Raw genomic sequence first — 17,243 nt, forward strand, 5'->3', positions numbered from 1 at the left:
AGAAAAGTCAGAATGAAGTTTTATCAGCTTTCCCCTTGGGGAGGGGATTTATTTTTTATGGGCCAGCAAGAATTAGGTGGTAGGTGCTGGAAAGTGTCACGGTCTGTTCTGAGGAACCTGAGAATGAAATAGCTCTTGGAAATCACTTCCCCTCCTCTGCCCCCAGGGAAGGGGAGCCCTTTGTGCCACAGCATCACAACTGAGTGTTTCTTCTGATTTGTAGGGTTCTCTCTTTACCCACATCATGTAAACTGCTGCTGAGATACAAAGATACAGATATGTGTGATTTTTCTTGTTCTCAGAAAGCAGAAGGCGAGTCTGTGATAATGTGTAGGAATGGCAGATTCCCGTTCACCAGCACAGATAAATTCCCTTTTCTTACCCCCAGCACACTGGAGGTCAGATATCAACTCCTCAGATCCCTTTCAAAGTAATTCTTAATTCTATAAATCAATGCAGCGTTTTTGTCTTGCTGGCCACTTCAAATAAGCCACTTCTCTGGTGGCCTGCAAGTGACAATTAAGGAAATAATGGGAGTAGAAAATAGTTACAGGCAAAGACAACACTCTGTATCAGGTTAGGTAAGCTACACTGCTTAGACCTGACACTTTTCAAGCTGCTGTACTGTTTTTCTCTATCTGTCAGAGATTACAGAAAATGATAGTGCACTGGAAGCTGCTGATGAAAGCCCAGCTTAGTTTTCATCTCAGCACACAATTAATTGTGATTAAAAATGAAGCAGACGCTACCTCAGCACTGTAACAAGGTACTTCTGCTACGGTGCCTGCAGTTATTTTCTTGGGCAGACTGAGAGCTCATTTTAAATAGATTTTTGGCTGGGATACAGTCACATCTCTGTGCTTTTGAAAGTGTACTCCCTCTGTACTTATGGAAATCTGTCCTCTTTTTTCCTTCCCAAATTGCTTCCTTCCATCGCTGATGGTTCAGCAGTCCTTCATCATCCAATACAACTTCAGTGCTATGTTTGATAATTTCCCACCTCTCCTCAGAGGTGCAGCCTGTTCTCGAGTCACTGCTGAAATCTCTGTGGTGAAAACCGACTGCAAATGGGGCTTTGAGCTGCTGCCCTTGCAGGAAGGTGTTGCCATCTCTGAGCAGCTCCAGCATCACTCACAAACGAGGAATTTAGGAATTTAACCTTGATCTTCCTTACTCCAGCTCTTCATTCTACTCTCCCACCCCTCTTGACTTCACACCCAGCTGTGCCCTTCTCAACTTGACAACTCCTTTTGTTGAGTTTTGGACCTTCTAATCTGTTCCCAACTATTCTCTTCCTTTAAAGTAACTGATTTTATAAAGCTATTTAGTGTCCATCACCACCATGGTCCCCTTTTATTTGATTTATATCAAGTATCCCATTTGCCTCTTCCTTGGGATGGGAGCTGTCTTTGCCCACACACTGCTTTGTATTCTTTAAGTACTTGGTAAGAAGTAAATAGCAGAATTATTTATGAACTAAGCAAGACAACAGTCATTTGTTTTAGCTGTGTTTAGACTAAATGTTTATCAGTGTATTCACTGACACAACATGTGTCTGAGGACTACGTGAGTGGCATTTCCAGAGCCACAGACAAACCCCCCTCTTCCCACCTTCACTGTGTCATCACCAAGTTCAGCTCTTCTCTGCATTTACTAAAAGCTGTGATGTAGTTTGTATGCAAGTAAAAATATTTTTCCCCTTATAAATTATTTCTATGAAAGCTGTGATATGAATTCATAGGGAATTCATCCAAACTAGGAATGTTTCCTAGTGTGAACACACCTGCCAATGGTAGAAAACACAATAAGAATTTATTTTCATGCCTTTTTCTTCAGCCAGCCTTTGCAAGGTAAGGAGTCCTTTCCAATGTTTCAATTCCTATTCCACAGAATGCCAAGAGATTACAGCTGCACTTGGGAGTGTTTGGACCCTGTAAATTCTCAGTTCTCTGTACTTGGGATTGAAAATTGCCATAATTAAACATTTGTTGTTTATGCATTAATAGACTTTCACTCAAATACCAGTGTATTTGATATTCTTGGCTCCTCTCTCATACCAGGTGTCATGTCTTCTCAAACACTCTGAACAATCTGCTTTCTGTATCTTGATACTCCCATAATGAAGGAATCCTGGTGCTAAGGCACATTGACAGAACTGTGACAGGAGCAGAAAGTTTGTGTGTGTTCATTTGTCACATTAAGGAAAGTGGAGTAGGAGGGGGAAAAATGTGTAGTCGATTTTGTTCAAACTTTGCAGGCAAATTATTTTTACCATTTGTCCTTGGGTGTGGAGGCCACTCCCTTGATTTCCTTGGGAATGGATCCCTGACCTCATAAATCTTCCTGGGTTTACCTTCAGTGAATTTTAATGTATCCTGAATTCACCTCCTTGCTTTCAAATTATCCTGGGTCATTTAAAATGATGCCCTTGAGTATTAGACTGAGAAAGAGGGAGATGTTATTCATTATTCCTTACAGAATTCATGCTGTGGGTGTTCCTAGGCAGGGAACATGCATCAGGATCCTTTTGTGTTGTGCTGGGGGTGATTTCCATCCAGCAGAATCAGGGTGGTTTTTTTTTTTTTTTTTTTTTCCTGAAGAAACGTTGGGAAATCACCAGGACACAAAACCTGGCTGTTATCTGTGTGATAATTTAGCTGAGCTCACCTTGGGCATCATTTTCAGTCTGCTACTTCTGCTGTTCCGATGCAGTGAGAATTTTCAGGGCATTTTCTTTGTTCTTTTCACATCTGGAACCTTCCTTTATCTGTTTTCTGTTGCACAGGTCTTCCTGGAATTTACTACTTTTATGAAATTGTCTTGGTCAGGAGCAGACTGCTCAGATTAACTGTAAAGATGCCCAACTTTAGGGCTACTTATAAAAGTCATCGTGCTCTTTCTGTTTCTCTAAATAACACACACTGTCACTGGGACTGACAGGCTCCCTTCAGTTTAATTTAGGCACAGGCTTGAATTTATGGTTCTCCTGGTACCACTTTTAATGGCACTTGTCATAGACTGAAATTTAATGAGTCATGTGTTTAACCCTCCAGATCTGACACATGAAATGTTGGGGGGGTTGTGCTCAGCAGCTGAAAAATGAGAAACTTTGGGGGAAAAAAAGGATCAATATTTGTGTGTTTACACGAGAAGGGACTGTAAACAGGTAATTTGGTCACCATACTTCCTTCAAAGGAACAGGAGTCAAGTAACTGATGTGTCTTTACTGCAGAAACATGATTAAAGATAACAACGAAATTGTTCCACTAATGGGCAAGAAAACAAACCCACCTGGAATTCCCCCTGCAAACCAGCAAGAGAAAAAGGTGACTGAAGGCACTCCCACCAAGAAAAGGTAGGACTCCAGCTCAGTCTAAACCACTAAAACTCCCTGCTTTATCTCCTTTAGGAGATCTTTGCACTGAAATACCACCAACAGCTTTGTTCTGTACAGCCTCACAAGAATCTGATCTAATGATGGTTAATGTTTGGTATAAAGTGATATATTTTTTAAGAGCTCACATGGAAGAACACCCCAGGTTTTATGTAAGTGATACTGGCCTGAAAAAAGGGAGCATTTCAAACTTAGCCTCACATGGAAATGTGACAGATTATGAAGAGGCAGAGGGCTGGGAGAGCAGGAGGTTTGAAAAATCGTATCACAAACAGAAACCCAAATTCACTCTATTTTTCATTAGTCTGATTAATGAGACTATTTTGCTGTTTTATAAAATATTCACTTTCATTCATAATTGATACTAGAGAATTAATAAAGGGATTGAGGGTTTGTATTTAATATGAATGGGGGAATATAAGTAATATAAATGTAACTCCTGCCTGGTACTCTGAAGTCAGCTAAGTTACTATAGAGCAAGGATGAATTTTCATTCATAAACTTTTCATTCTGGATAATTACTGGTTATTATGGCAATTTCTGAAACTCTGAAGACCTGGCCAATTGTGGCTGTTCTGACATTTAGAATTCTCAATAATCAGAAGAATCACCTTCCACAGGAATGGTGCCATTAGTTATTTGAGATCCACTGCCTGTGTGGTCCGATTTGTCTTTTTGTCATTAAATTCAAGAAGAGAAGCTCTTTGGTGGCATATGGGGGGAGACATGGTGTCTGAACAGCTCCTGATACACCCAGCACTTCAAAAAAGGGGCAATTCCGCGGCAGATTGTGGAGTTATGGGAATATTGCCAAAGCCAAGCCCTCAATTACTTAACTCCTATCTCACATTCATTGTGGCCTCAGGAATAGTAACCTTGGGGTTTTTCCCACCTCTCAGCCCAGAGCTCCGGGTGTGGCTGACAGCATTCCTGTAACACACGGCACCGAGATCACGTGGATTTATTTGAACGCAGGGCTTTAACATATTCTATTAATTACATGTTCCAATGCTGCTTCATCCTGTTCCTTCAAAACTCTCCCTCCACCGCCCCACCAGCAGCTGCTGCACTCCCAGGGTGGCATTTCTCACTCTCAGCGTGTATTGGCAATATTCACTTTCTTGACAGACAGTGGCATTCCCTGCTGGAAGCTCCTGGAATCTGGGTGGATTAAGTCTGTAATTAAGCACAGGAAATCGGAGGGGCAGGCGGGGAGGAGGCTGTCAGAGCCTGCTGATGGCTGTGGGCAGAGCACCCGGCCACGTCAGCACCGGCCTATTTGATGGCACCCTGCTTTGCACGGTGGCTTTTGGAGTGGTTTTTTTCACCACCATGACATCCCCAGGTAACCCCCAAGCCAGGGGAGGTGAGGTCTGTCAGCCCCCAAAGCAGGCTTCCCTTCCCAGCTGCTGCACAGCTGTTGGATGCCAGAATTAACACCTGGATCATTGAGCCATTGGAAAATGACATGAACTAGACACTGGTATTTTTAGCAAATATCAGCAGGTTATTCAGTAGTGTCCTAATAATACACTGCATTTTACCATCAATACAAGTACTTCACTCCGACAAGATTTTTTGGGGAAGATGCAGCTAGGGAAAAAAAAATGCCTTATGGACAAGCCCATAAATATTAGGTGAATTGGAAAGGTTTTCCAGGTGGCTGCTGCAACATTTTAGAAATGTTAGGCAGTTTCTGAACAACAGCTCCTGTGGGAGTTGCTGCATCCACCACTGAAACTCCTCTGCCTCTGGTGAGCTGTAGCAGTGTTTTACTGAGATCCAGTAAAACCAAATCATTGATTTTTGCCTCTCGACTCAGCAGGCTTTTAAAAGCTGAAATCTTTCTTTTCGTATCACTTTTTCTGTGTTGTTCCAAATTTTATTTCTTTTCATCATAAATATTTCTATAATTATTTATAGGGAAAACAGTAAAATGTCATGCAGGCAAGAGGACACATTCAGCCCTGGCTGGTGGAAATGCCTGATGTCACTGAACGTGTGACCTTTCAAACTTTCTGATTTAATCACTATCACTATTAATGGGTTTGAAATGATCCATCCTGATGGCTCCTGGCTGGAAGAGCAGGGACTGGGATTAAAAGAAAAAAAAAAAAAAGTTTTTTTTGTGGTTGGGCAGTGAGAGGAGGTGGGTGCAAGGCTGGTTTAGAGATTGCTGCTCACACATGTCAGGATCTGATGCCATGTGTTCTAAAAATACCTTGGGACTTTTGCCCATCTGCCAGCCTGGAAGAGCTGGGCACAGGCTGGAGGTTGGGATCCCCTCAGGGGAAGCAGATAAGCTCTGCTCCAGCTCAGCTTTAATGCCAGGAGAGATAAATTGTCAAGCTTGCCCTTGGTAGTTCTTTTCTTGGTTTATGGTTAGGCTTGCCTTTTATGACTGATATTTTTTTTTAAATGCACTGTCTTCAACAGTTCCCACTTTTTCCTGGAGATTGATGGTTTTGAAAGCAATGCCACTCCCAATAACACCTCTCCCCCCGTGTTTTCCAAACCCATGGATTCAAATATTCGCCCCTGGTAAGTTACAGATGCACAAGCAATGGCCCTGCTGAAAATATATCTATTTTCTTCCCAGCAGCTTCCCCTTAACTCTCCTTGGGCCTCAGTGCCAGGATTCCACATGACTTTTCATAGCTTTTGGTCACTTCAAAGACAGGACTTCACTGGAGATTTATCTTTGGTTTTATCTAGTGCTGACATTTCCATGGAATAAATCAGGCCTCAGATCTGAATAAATTTAAAATCAGTATTTTTTTTTTTAATCTTAGCCTTTTATTTATGATGCAATAGAACAAACTCCATGCTCTCATTTGGGTGTTTTCTGCTGTGTGAAGACCACAGCCTAATTTAGCAAGCTCTGTTCCCAGCTGCCTGCTGACGTCTTCCCTCCATTGCTCATTAACAATCAAACGTGGAAATGCTGAATCTGAAATATTTAAAGCAGCCATTTATGCTGAATGAATAGAGAAAAAATATGACTGGGAAGAACACACTTAATTTAAAAAAACCTGTGTGGGGTGCTAACAGCCAATAATTATGAGTAAGGGAAATATGTCACAAATCTGGTACAGGTCCAGAATGGCCAAAGGTTTTTGTGTCTGAGGATGTCTGGTCAGCTTTTAGGAATTGGCTGACAGGCTGATTTTGGTTTCAGAGGAGAGGTGTCCAAATTTCCCCCTCTCATTCAGGAAGTGACCTGCACATATGCTTTGTCACCACATTACTCAGCTTTCTGCAGAGAGACAGATGGAATAAGAATGGACTTGGAGCTCTCGGCTTTATTTCAAAGGGAAGGGAATACCTGCAGAGCAGTGCTGTCCATGCATCTGTTTTGCCAGTAATTAATAGCTCAGGTTCCCTAAATTATTAACCTGAGGTAGTTCATCCAATCTGAATCTTAGAGAAAACAAAAATACAAGAAAGAAACTAATTTATCCTAATTTTTCTGAGTCAGATCTGCTTTTAGGACTGTGTGGAAATTATGTACAGCAATTACAAAATATCAATGCCATTGAAAATCTGTTAAATATATCACTTAAATATCTATTTAGGGCCCAGTCCTCAATTTCTTTCATTCAAATCAGCCACAAAACACTCCTGAATTGCCAACAGTGTTCTGTGTAGTAAATCTTTAGGTAAATCTTTCATTGTGGGCTTGCAACCCACTCACTGCTACTGATTTAGGATTTGTTTTGTGCCAGATGACAAATTAAGCCTGTGAAAAGGAAGAATGTAAGCTTCAAACATTCAGGGTGATGCATAAAAACCAGTGATCATTAAAAACAAAAAAGAAAAAAGTTCCCATGGTTTCAGGATCTGTAGTGAAATAATATAATAAAACACAAAGCAAATTGCTTTCCTAATGTGATCTTTCTAAAAATATAATAAAATCCTGCGAGTCTCTTTATTTTTATCACTCCCTTTAAAATCCATGTGGGAGATAAAAATGATGGAATTAAAAGGCCAACATCAAACTGGACTAATTTAAGCTCTAGTGTAGATACTCTGTCCTACCACTCACTGTTTCTTCATGCAATTTGCAAAAATACCTGCTAAAATCCCAGCACATTTGCTTTTCTTGCTCTGCAGTGCATCTGGAAATGGAGAAGACATGGATTCCCCACAGTCTCTTCAGGATGATGCCACTGAATACAGCCCTAATGTCGAGAGCTGTGGGTGAGTGGAGACACAAATATTTCTCAGCACATTTTCAACTGATTAAATCTGCGGTAGGGTAGGTATTACTTATTTTTCCTGCCATGTTTTGGAAAAAAAAAGGTCATGTATGTGCATGCCTTTCTGATTCTTCAACAATTAAATGTTGAATTAAACAAGTCTAATCTCTCAATTTTCATATTTAGTGGGAGGATTCTTTATATATAATGGGTGTTTCTTAAATGGCAATGCAGGACCTACACACCACAGTCAGGCATGGAGTATTTCTGCTTGAGGCAAATATGAAATCATTCTTTTTCCAGAATAAAGGATGATCAGAAGGTGGTGTAAGATGTGAGGTTAAGAACTCCCTTCTGCTGAGAGAGCAGCACCAGATAATCTCAGCACTGCAGTCAGTTGTGGCAGAGCAAAGAAGTGTTTCTTAGCCTTTATTCTAGAAGAGTAATACCAAATAAACTGGAAAAACCACAAAATGCTTGGAAAATGTGCTGTTTATAATAAAGCACCCTCACAACGGCCCACTTACCTGCAAATCAGCAATGTGAGAAACGTTCTGAGCTGTCCGTGGAAGTGAAGCAAGGTTGTGTGGTCTGGGCCGAATAATTGTATTTGGTTTTTACTCTTCTTAAACTAAAATAAACCAGGATAAATTGCACCAGCAACCTCATGATGATTTCTCACAATTCAGTGCTAACACATGCCAAGGCCCTGAGCTGACGAGTGCCAGGAAGAAGCTGAAGAGGAACCTGTTCCGGGCAGTGTCCGAGGGGAACGTGGAGGAGCTGCAGCGGCTGCTGGCTGAGCTGAAGGAGAGATCCAGTGCCTGCACCAACCTGCCTGTGCCAGGTGAGCTCTGCAACCCCCTAGGGAGGGCTGCTGCTGGCTCAGGGAGATATCTTGAGTTCCTAAACCTGGGAAATGTCTTTATTCCCCTGTGAATTTGGGAGTTATGGCACCAGGATGTCCAAGAGGAAAACCAAGGTTGCCTCGGTGCCCAAGAACAAAGTGAAACAGGGTGCAGTAATAGTTTGGCAAATAGTTTGTGTTCATCTGTATCCCTCAGGTTTCACCCCTAATGAAGAGAAGTTTAATAAGTAACAATGATCTAATCTCAAAATTCACTCTTGTAGATTACCTGATGAAGAAGTTCACGGCTTCAGACACTGGCAAAACTTGTCTGATGAAAGCTCTGCTGAACATCAACCAGAACACAAATGAGATAGTGAACATGCTCTTGTCCTTTGCAGAGGAAAATGGCATTTTGGAGAGATTTATCAATGCAGCATACACAGAAGAGGCATATAAAGGTATTGCCATCTGATAGCAGTTTCAGGTATATGGTCAAACATAACCTCTATAAAATAATGATGGTTTAAACCCTTTGAACCAACTTTTTTCCATTATCACTGGTTCCATCCTTTGTGAAACATCATTAATGTTTCAGAGTGTGCTTGAGAGACTCAGCCCTAAATTCCTGTGTGTGCTTTTTCAGGCCAGACAGCTCTAAATATTGCCATTGAGAGGAGACAGTATGAAATCACCCAGAGCCTCATAGAAAAAGGAGCTGATGTCAATGCTCATGCCCAGGGTATTTTCTTTAATCCCAAACACAAGCATGAAGGCTTTTATTTTGGTAAGTGGAGCTGAGATATTTCTGGAAAAGTTAAGGAATACCCCAAACTTCTATAAAACAAGAGCTTAATCCAGTGCAATCAATATATAAATGTGCTTTCATACATTAAGATGGTTAACACAATATTTTCTATTCTGATTTAAATGCTTGAAATAAAACATGACTTCTTGCTGCATTCTGTGATTCTGTAGGTGAGACTGCACTGGCTTTAGCAGCATGTACCAACCAGCCAGACATAATTGAGCTGTTAATGGACAATGCCAGGACCAATATTTCCTCTCAGGATTCCAGAGGAAACAATATCCTCCATGCATTAGTTACTGTGGCAGAGGACTCCAGAACACAGAATGATTTTGTGATCAGAATGTACGACATGATTCTGCTGAAAAGTAAAGACAGAAATCTGGAAACAACCAAGAATAAGGAGGGTTTGACACCACTGCAATTAGCTGCAAAAACTGGGAAATTAGAGGTGGGTGTGATTTCAATAGCATCTAAGAGAAACTTATTTGGTGAGCTGATTTTGGTCAAAACACAAGTATTTCCATTGCAGTGTTGTTTTCATGCTTCAAGGTTTCTCTGTAACTCCCTCCCTCTATACAAACTACACAAGCTGTTTAGAACCAGCCTTCTGCTCTACAGAAGTTCTGCATTTACCACCAAAGAATTTCAGAAAACTCACTAGAACTGCTCTGTTGTAGAATTTGGTTTGCATAAATCAACGGTAGTGTTGAGAATTGGCAATGGGATGGTTTAGAAAGTCATTCAGTTCAAGGAAGACATAAATGAACACATGGAAAATCGTGCTTTCATCCTTTAGAAAAATAACTCTGACAGAAAATCTGAAGGCATTAAAAACACTGAACTTACTTCTCAGAGGTTTTTCACCTCCAGCACTCATCACTGAATAACACAATTACAAATACATTCAATTGCACAACTGTACCAAATGTTACAGGTAAAAGGTGGGAGTTTGGGCGAGTATATTCATGTGCTGTCTCCTTTCCCATGAACAACACAGCTGCTGACAAATGATCTGTTCATGTTTTAGATCCTGAAGTACATCCTGAGCAGAGAGATCAGAGAGAAGCCAAACAGGAGCCTGTCAAGAAAATTCACAGACTGGGCTTATGGTCCTGTTCAGTCTTCTCTGTATGATCTGACAGAGCTGGATACCACTGCTGACAACTCAGTGCTGGAAATCATTGTTTATAATACAAATATTGGTGTAAGTTGCCTATTTTTTTATATTTTTTCCTAGAAGTACCCCCATTTTAAATATTGCAGCCTTGCAAACAATTGAATTACTTGTGAACAGTAATTTTTGATTCTCAGTTTTTGTATCAAGATAAATTTTATGCCACTGCATAATGTCAGCTGTAAGCAAACATGCATTCAGCTCCTGCAACACAGGTTAGTTATTTTGGAGTGTCTTTTCCTACATTTGAAACATTAATTTGACTTAGGAACATAAATATGGCCAAGTTGCTCAGACCAAGGAAACTTTACTTAATAGGCTGGTATTTTAAGTTTTTAAGAGTGTTTGATTTACAAAGCCAGGATTTTACATTTGCTGAATTCAAATCCTACCACAAAATTTCCATAGGAAGCAGGACCAGGAGTTCACAGGAGAGTTTTAGCTCAGTCATAACTCGCCAGGCTGGGAATGGCAGCTTATCCCAGCAGGAGGAGGAATTGTCCCTTTGTCCCATCTCAGGGGGGTCTGGCACATCCCTGAGCACAGAGGTGTTTCTAGGGAAGCAAGTATAGCATGGAATAAAATACACAAAATTCACAGCTAAAATTCCGTCTCCTTACAGGCAGCAAGTTGAATTTTTTTTTTTTAATTTTTTTTTCTCCTCAGAATCGTCACGAAATGCTGACTTTGGAGCCTCTGAACTCACTCCTGAGGATGAAATGGAAGAAGTTTGCCCGGCACATGTTTTTCATGTCCTGCTGTTTTTATTTCCTGTACAATGTAACATTAACATTGGTTTCCTACCACAGGCCTAATGAAAATGAAGTGAGTACAGCAGCTGAATCTCACCAAATTTTACTGACTTAAAAGGCAACAATATTTCTTGAATTGTATTTAAAATGCTAAAACAAGAGTAGATATTTGGAATATCTGGATATAGAAGAGACCACCTTCTCCCACATCAGTGTGGGAGCATCAGATCTGCATTTTTTGTGGAAGTGACCTAAAGTACAAATACATCAAAAAAATTCTCCCTGGAAGGGAGGAAGTTGTGAACCCAGAGAGTTACAGGTGTGAGAGTTTCTGTTGCTTTGTCTTTTACCCCTCAGGGATGGAACTGAGATTTTCCCCTGGATTTGTCTTGCAGGCTCCTCCTTATCCACTGGCTCTGACCCGAGGAGTGGGGTGGCTGCAGTTGTCAGGACAGGTGATGGTTATGTTAGGAGCAATATTTATAGGCATAAAAGAGGTAAGATTTCTTCTTAGTAACAACTATACAGCTATTTTGTAAAGAACTTCTTTAAAATTATGAATATGCTGTTGCTGATATTGGCAATACACTTGGAGTATCTTTGTGTAATTTTCAAATCTTTGGCACAATCACTTATTCACAATGACCCTGGTTATATATTTGAGTACAACTGTGAAACAAATATAAGGATGTTTGCTTTTCAAATTGTCAATGCAGAGATCTGATATTTGTATATTATCAGTATTGTCAAATTATTTGCTTTAAGGACAAAAGAATTGCAAGTTGTAATAAAAAAAATCCCATGGTATAACTTTGCCATGTACTGTGAGTAATTAAAAACAGTATCTTAAATTATGCCAGAGATGACAGAGTTTTAACTTTTGAATTTACAGCCCCATAAAAAAATTAATTCAGGAAGTTACCACATCTTATCAGTAGATGGATTAGTGTAGAACACCAGTTAAATTATTTTGAAAAACAGGTTTTGAGGTCTGTTTTCTCTTCCACCATGCCTGTATTTCCTGTTTCTGCCTGCAGAGTGTGGCCATCTTCCTGCTCAGGCCCTCAGACCTGCAGTCAATTCTCTCTGATGCCTGGTTCCACTTTGCATTGTAAGTCTGACATGTATATGTATTTTTTCCACTATATATAAAATTCCCTACCTCATGGTCACAGATAAGGCACTGCTGTAGTAGATACTTTTTTTCCTCAAAACTATCAGTTTTAGAGGGATGGATGTAAGTTTACCTGCAGCTTTTCTGTGACACAAACTATTGGTTGCATTGTCAGTAACAATACCAGGCTTGATGTGCATGAAGTGGATTTTTCCCACCTGCCAGTGTCTTCCTTGTTTTTGGAAAATCTGTAATGATTCTATCAATTCATTAAGCTAAAGCTGCAATTGAATGGCTTCTAAGATATTGTAAGGATTCTTAATGTCTCTGTCAGCAAAATGTGCAATTGAGCAGCTCTTTTGGGGAGAATAGTTTACCTAAATTAAACTTTAATAAATACAATCCTTATATGTTAACATACTTATATCACTTGCACCAACCCATTTTATCATTAAACTGTAATGCCAGTTTCATGGGGAGGATAAAAAAGCAGCATGACATTACAAATTAAGCCTAAAGAGCAAAGAAATCTTGTTTTCGTGTTTTTCCATTCTGTTGTTGGTTTTGTGCTAGTAATTTCTCTTTTACATATATGTTTGTTTTTTAACAGTTTTATACAAGCTTTGCTTGTGATCTTCTCTGTCTTTTTGTACTTGTTTTCCTACAAAGAACACCTGGTGTGTCTTGTTTTGGCAATGGCCCTTGGCTGGGCCAATATGCTCTATTTCACCAGAGGTTTCCAGTCCATGGGCATCTACAGTGTGATGATTCAAAAGGCAAGTTTTTCTTTTGTTTTACCTGCCTGATAATATGCCCTTGCTCTACAATCCAAATCAAGTATATTCAGCAATTATATGTATTTTATAGTTCATTTTGAAGTGTCTTATTTCCAGTTGTTAGGCATTATTTCAGCAGAACACACTGTTCTTCAACAGCAGGAACTAGTTTGTATCCTAATATTGACATTTTTATTACATTAAATATGTGAGTAGCTTGTGGTTTTTTCCAGCTAATGTAGTTCTGCAATTTAATTGCATCATAATCTGTAATGTCTGTATTGTACAGAATTAGTCACTCTCAGAGAACACACCAGGCTTGAGACAAAAATCAGACTTTTGGATTTGTTTGCTCAAGGAAAGCAGTCGGATGCTCAGTGTGTGCCTCAGCTGTATCCCTGCAGAATTCACAAGCACAAAGCTAGTTCTGAATTTTAATTTCTGTCAACTGTTTCATTCCGTTTTCAGGTCATCCTGCAAGATGTGATCAAATTTTTAGTTGTCTATATCGTGTTTTTGCTGGGATTTGGCGTAGGTAAATATTACTGGAGAAAAGCACTGATGTTCTTTGTGAGTAAAAATTTTAGCATAATTATGAATAAGAACCCTGTTTTCATGAGAGCTCATGTTGGGGTTTCTTCTGGATGTTAAGTTTAGATGTGAACAGATGAGCCATTTTCCTCGGTCTCAAATCCCTGGAATTTCATTTGGATGTGGGCTCCTCCTGCTTCCTGGCAGCTCTGTGTGCCTGGGCAGCTCTGGCTCTCTTAAGCAGTTTGAATTCTTTGGGATGGAATGCCCTGTATTCCTAAATAATGATTGTGACTGAAATTCCCTTGTGCTTTCTTCTCAGCTCTCGCTGCTCTGATTGAGACATGCCAGGAGGGTGGGGAATGCCACTCCAACAGCAGCCTGGGACCTGTCCTGATGGATCTTTTCAAGCTCACCCTAGGACTTGGTGACCTGGAGATCCAGCAGAACTCCAAGTACCCTGTCCTGTTTCTCCTGCTCCTCATAACTTTCGTTGTGCTGACTTTTGTTCTTCTCTTGAACATGCTCATTGCGTTAATGGGAGAAACAGTGGAGGATATTTCTAAGGAGAGTGAACACATCTGGAAACTCCAGGTTTGTTTGGGAGGTGCTTGGGATAAAAACTCTCATAATGACACAACAGATTAAGTGTTAAAGAGAATCCTCATTTGGTTTTGCATGTGAATAATAGAAATAAATAATTCCAGAATTGGAGAATTGTAGTGACTTTGGAATTAACAGTCCTAGAGGTGATATTGTGCCTTGGATTTCCAACCCGTGCTCTGTCGTGACTTTCATTGCCCTGGATATGTCACAGGATGATGTGTTTCACTGTTTTTCCAGGAATCTGAATCCCTATTTGCACAAATTGTCAGTGATTTGCTGTTTTTGGTGTTGGCTGTGGGTGGAGGCTTGACCTGCAAACTGTGCATGCTGTGAAATCAGACCATGGCTAACTACACTTATTTTACTATTTATTGCCAATAGAGAGCCAGGACTATTTTGGAATTTGAAAAATTCTTACCAAAGTGCCTGAGGAAAAAATTCCAGCTGGGAGAACGGTGTAAAGTGGCTGAAAATGACACCAGGGTGTGTTTAAGGTAAAGCAAAGCTGGAATAATGTGCTATCAATTCTGCTCTCTTTATGCTCCTTCGAGGTTATTTCTCCTCAAAACTCTCTTTAGAATATTTCTGTTATCTCTTAAAATTATGCTAGATGCACAAAAATATAATTTGGGTTTTGTCTTTCCATTGAAACCAGTTGTTTAAATAGGGAAAATGTACAATTTTTTTATGTAGGCAATGGTTTGGTAAGAAAGCAGATTTTCCTCTTCATATGTTTTTACTGTAGAAGCCTTAAATCTGCTTGCGGTAAATGTCACTTTATCATAATCTCCTTTGAATGTCAGCTTAAAAGCAATCACATTTAAGTTGATTGGTAATTGATGATTACCATATTAAAGAACTGTGCTATTTAATGAAAAATACTTAAATATTTCAAGACTGTACTAACAACGTGTGAAATTATGAAGCAGTCTTGGTATTATTCTCACCTCCAAATAGTGCCTGACTGTGCAGAAGGCATTGAGGCTTTTAGTGCCAGCAAAGCAGGTGGTAAAGTGTGACAATCCCAGGAAAGAATAAAGGGGGAAGATCAGTGATGGAGCTGGGGCATAATGCATGGTGATAACACAAATTATGTACAATGTAAACAGGATTAATGAAGTGAAATGGACAGAGTGGAAAACCCATGTTTCATTTATTAATGAAGATCCAGGGCCAACAGGTACTGTGGAATTTTATCACACCCTATTTGCAGAATCTTTTCTTCTTAGAGATGCTTTTTGAAACAGTTTTATACCTTTAAAAAATATAAACCCTTATATTAAGCCACACATTATTGCTAGAGAAATGAATGGTTAATATGGCAGTGGTGTTAAATTACTTTTTAAGACTTGGAGAGAGGGTTGGTGACAAACAAGTTTTGTAACATATATATTGGATGACATAAATGTTGGCCAGGGAATCCAAGACATCCATCTGCTGCCAGGGCAGGAGTGTCCTTGAGAAATGAGCTCCCTCTGGGGTGAAAAATCTCTGTAGAAGATATGGTAGCAAACTGAGAGCTTGCTGTTTAAATAAATACATGTTTTTAACAAACAAAAAAAAAAGGTGCAAAACTCTGATCTTGCCTATACAGTTTCTACCATATCCTGTTTTGTTTACAATGCATTTTTTTGCAGATCCAAGCAAAATTCAAGATAATTCAAGAACTAATAGCAAAAACACCCTGAATACATTTGAAGAAATGGATGATTTGCCTGAAACTTCTGTTTAGTTGTGCTGTGCTTGACATGTGGCTCTTCTGAAGGTTAAAAGCATCAGCACTGGATGCTGAAAGCTTTGTGGCTGTTTTGGACAGCTGTAGCCAGCTGGAACACAAACTTTCAGTGACACAGTCTGATGGCTTGAACCCATTTATTCAGAGCAACTGAGCTGAAATAAATGGGATTATTTCACTGGGTTAGTCCTGAGCCTCTCAAACTGTTGCTGCCCAAGTTTGACTGATGCTCCTCAAACTTGGCTCGAGATGTTTAACTGGATAAAAAAGGTCAAATGTGAGATATTTCTTCCTTTTGTGGAAAATTAAGGCCACTGTGATCCCAATCTGCTGGTTTTTGGAATCTCTAACTCATGAGAAACTCATTTTGTACACTGAAAAAAAAGATTCTTGTTGTGGTGAAAAGCAAAGCATTTCAGTTCTGAAGATGACTAAATGAAGTACATTATTTTGAAATAACAAGGTTCTGGATACATTTGCAGCTTTTGCACTGACTGTCACTGACTCCATTACTGGAGGCTTGGTCCCACAAGTTGGAAAAAGCCTCCTCAGGTCCCAGTGGCGTTGCCTGATCTGTTTTCCTCTGTGCAGTCCCCAGGGTATAACTGGAGTTTATTGCTGTTTATTTATTACTGTGTGTCTGTGCCTCCCTATGAAAGAACAGGGCAGAAATATAATTCCTGATGGAGGATATTTGCTCCAGTCTCAACATTACTTTTCCTCCTTGGTTTTTCCATGCTGTTGCGTCTTGCTACATAAAAAGTTACCACACTGGGAAGTTCTTCTGAATTAATTTTTGCATTCAACTACTTCAGAAAAATCAGAAGTCAGTATTTCTTCCCGAGGTGAACAAAATTAGTTCAATGCAATACCCTTCCAGACCTTATTTTTTATTCAGAGGACTCTAATGCATTTCCGTAGCTCTTATTTCACTCACTACCTGTGATGACCAAGTACTATGAATTATATTTTGAGTTTTCTATTTTATGTGTGTATATAAAAGGAGAAACATTTGTTCTGTGTACTTTTAAATTTCAATTAACATGTGTCTCCAGTGTCATGGCTTTTCACCAGAATTATTCATGTGGTGCCTGTTTTAAAGGTGCTATTTTAGGTGAGGCTCAGGGGAACTCAGTTCTGTGTTTGAATGATAATAAGGATTGCATTGGATTTTGCAGCTGTGGGCAAAATGATCCAAAAGACTTTCTTAAGACAGAAGAGATCATGAGGGAAGCCTGCAGTGGGAAGGATAAGGCAAAGATATTTACAGGGATGGTGACGTGGGTCCTGCAGGTTCCACCCAT

The 17,243-nt window shown here is 39.8% G+C and overlaps 1 protein-coding gene across 1 annotated transcript; it reads left to right on the top strand.

The window, feature by feature from the left end:
- Positions 1-3,236: 3,236 nt before the first annotated feature.
- TRPV3 (transient receptor potential cation channel subfamily V member 3) lies at positions 3,237-16,841 on the top strand. The gene is made up of 17 exons (XM_066333676.1): positions 3,237-3,355; positions 5,831-5,935; positions 7,508-7,594; positions 8,283-8,440; positions 8,725-8,901; positions 9,087-9,227; positions 9,419-9,699; positions 10,279-10,455; positions 11,092-11,250; positions 11,573-11,674; positions 12,215-12,288; positions 12,902-13,067; positions 13,536-13,602; positions 13,921-14,192; positions 14,586-14,698; positions 15,314-15,384; positions 15,842-16,841. The coding sequence occupies exons 1-17, from the start codon at positions 3,237-3,239 to the stop codon at positions 15,934-15,936; spliced, it is 2,364 nt and encodes a 787-aa protein (XP_066189773.1). The 3' UTR covers positions 15,937-16,841.
- Positions 16,842-17,243: the final 402 nt, after the last annotated feature.

Source organism: Sylvia atricapilla, chromosome 20 (genome assembly GCF_009819655.1).
Source record: "Sylvia atricapilla isolate bSylAtr1 chromosome 20, bSylAtr1.pri, whole genome shotgun sequence".
Taxonomy (NCBI): Eukaryota; Metazoa; Chordata; class Aves; order Passeriformes; family Sylviidae; genus Sylvia; species Sylvia atricapilla.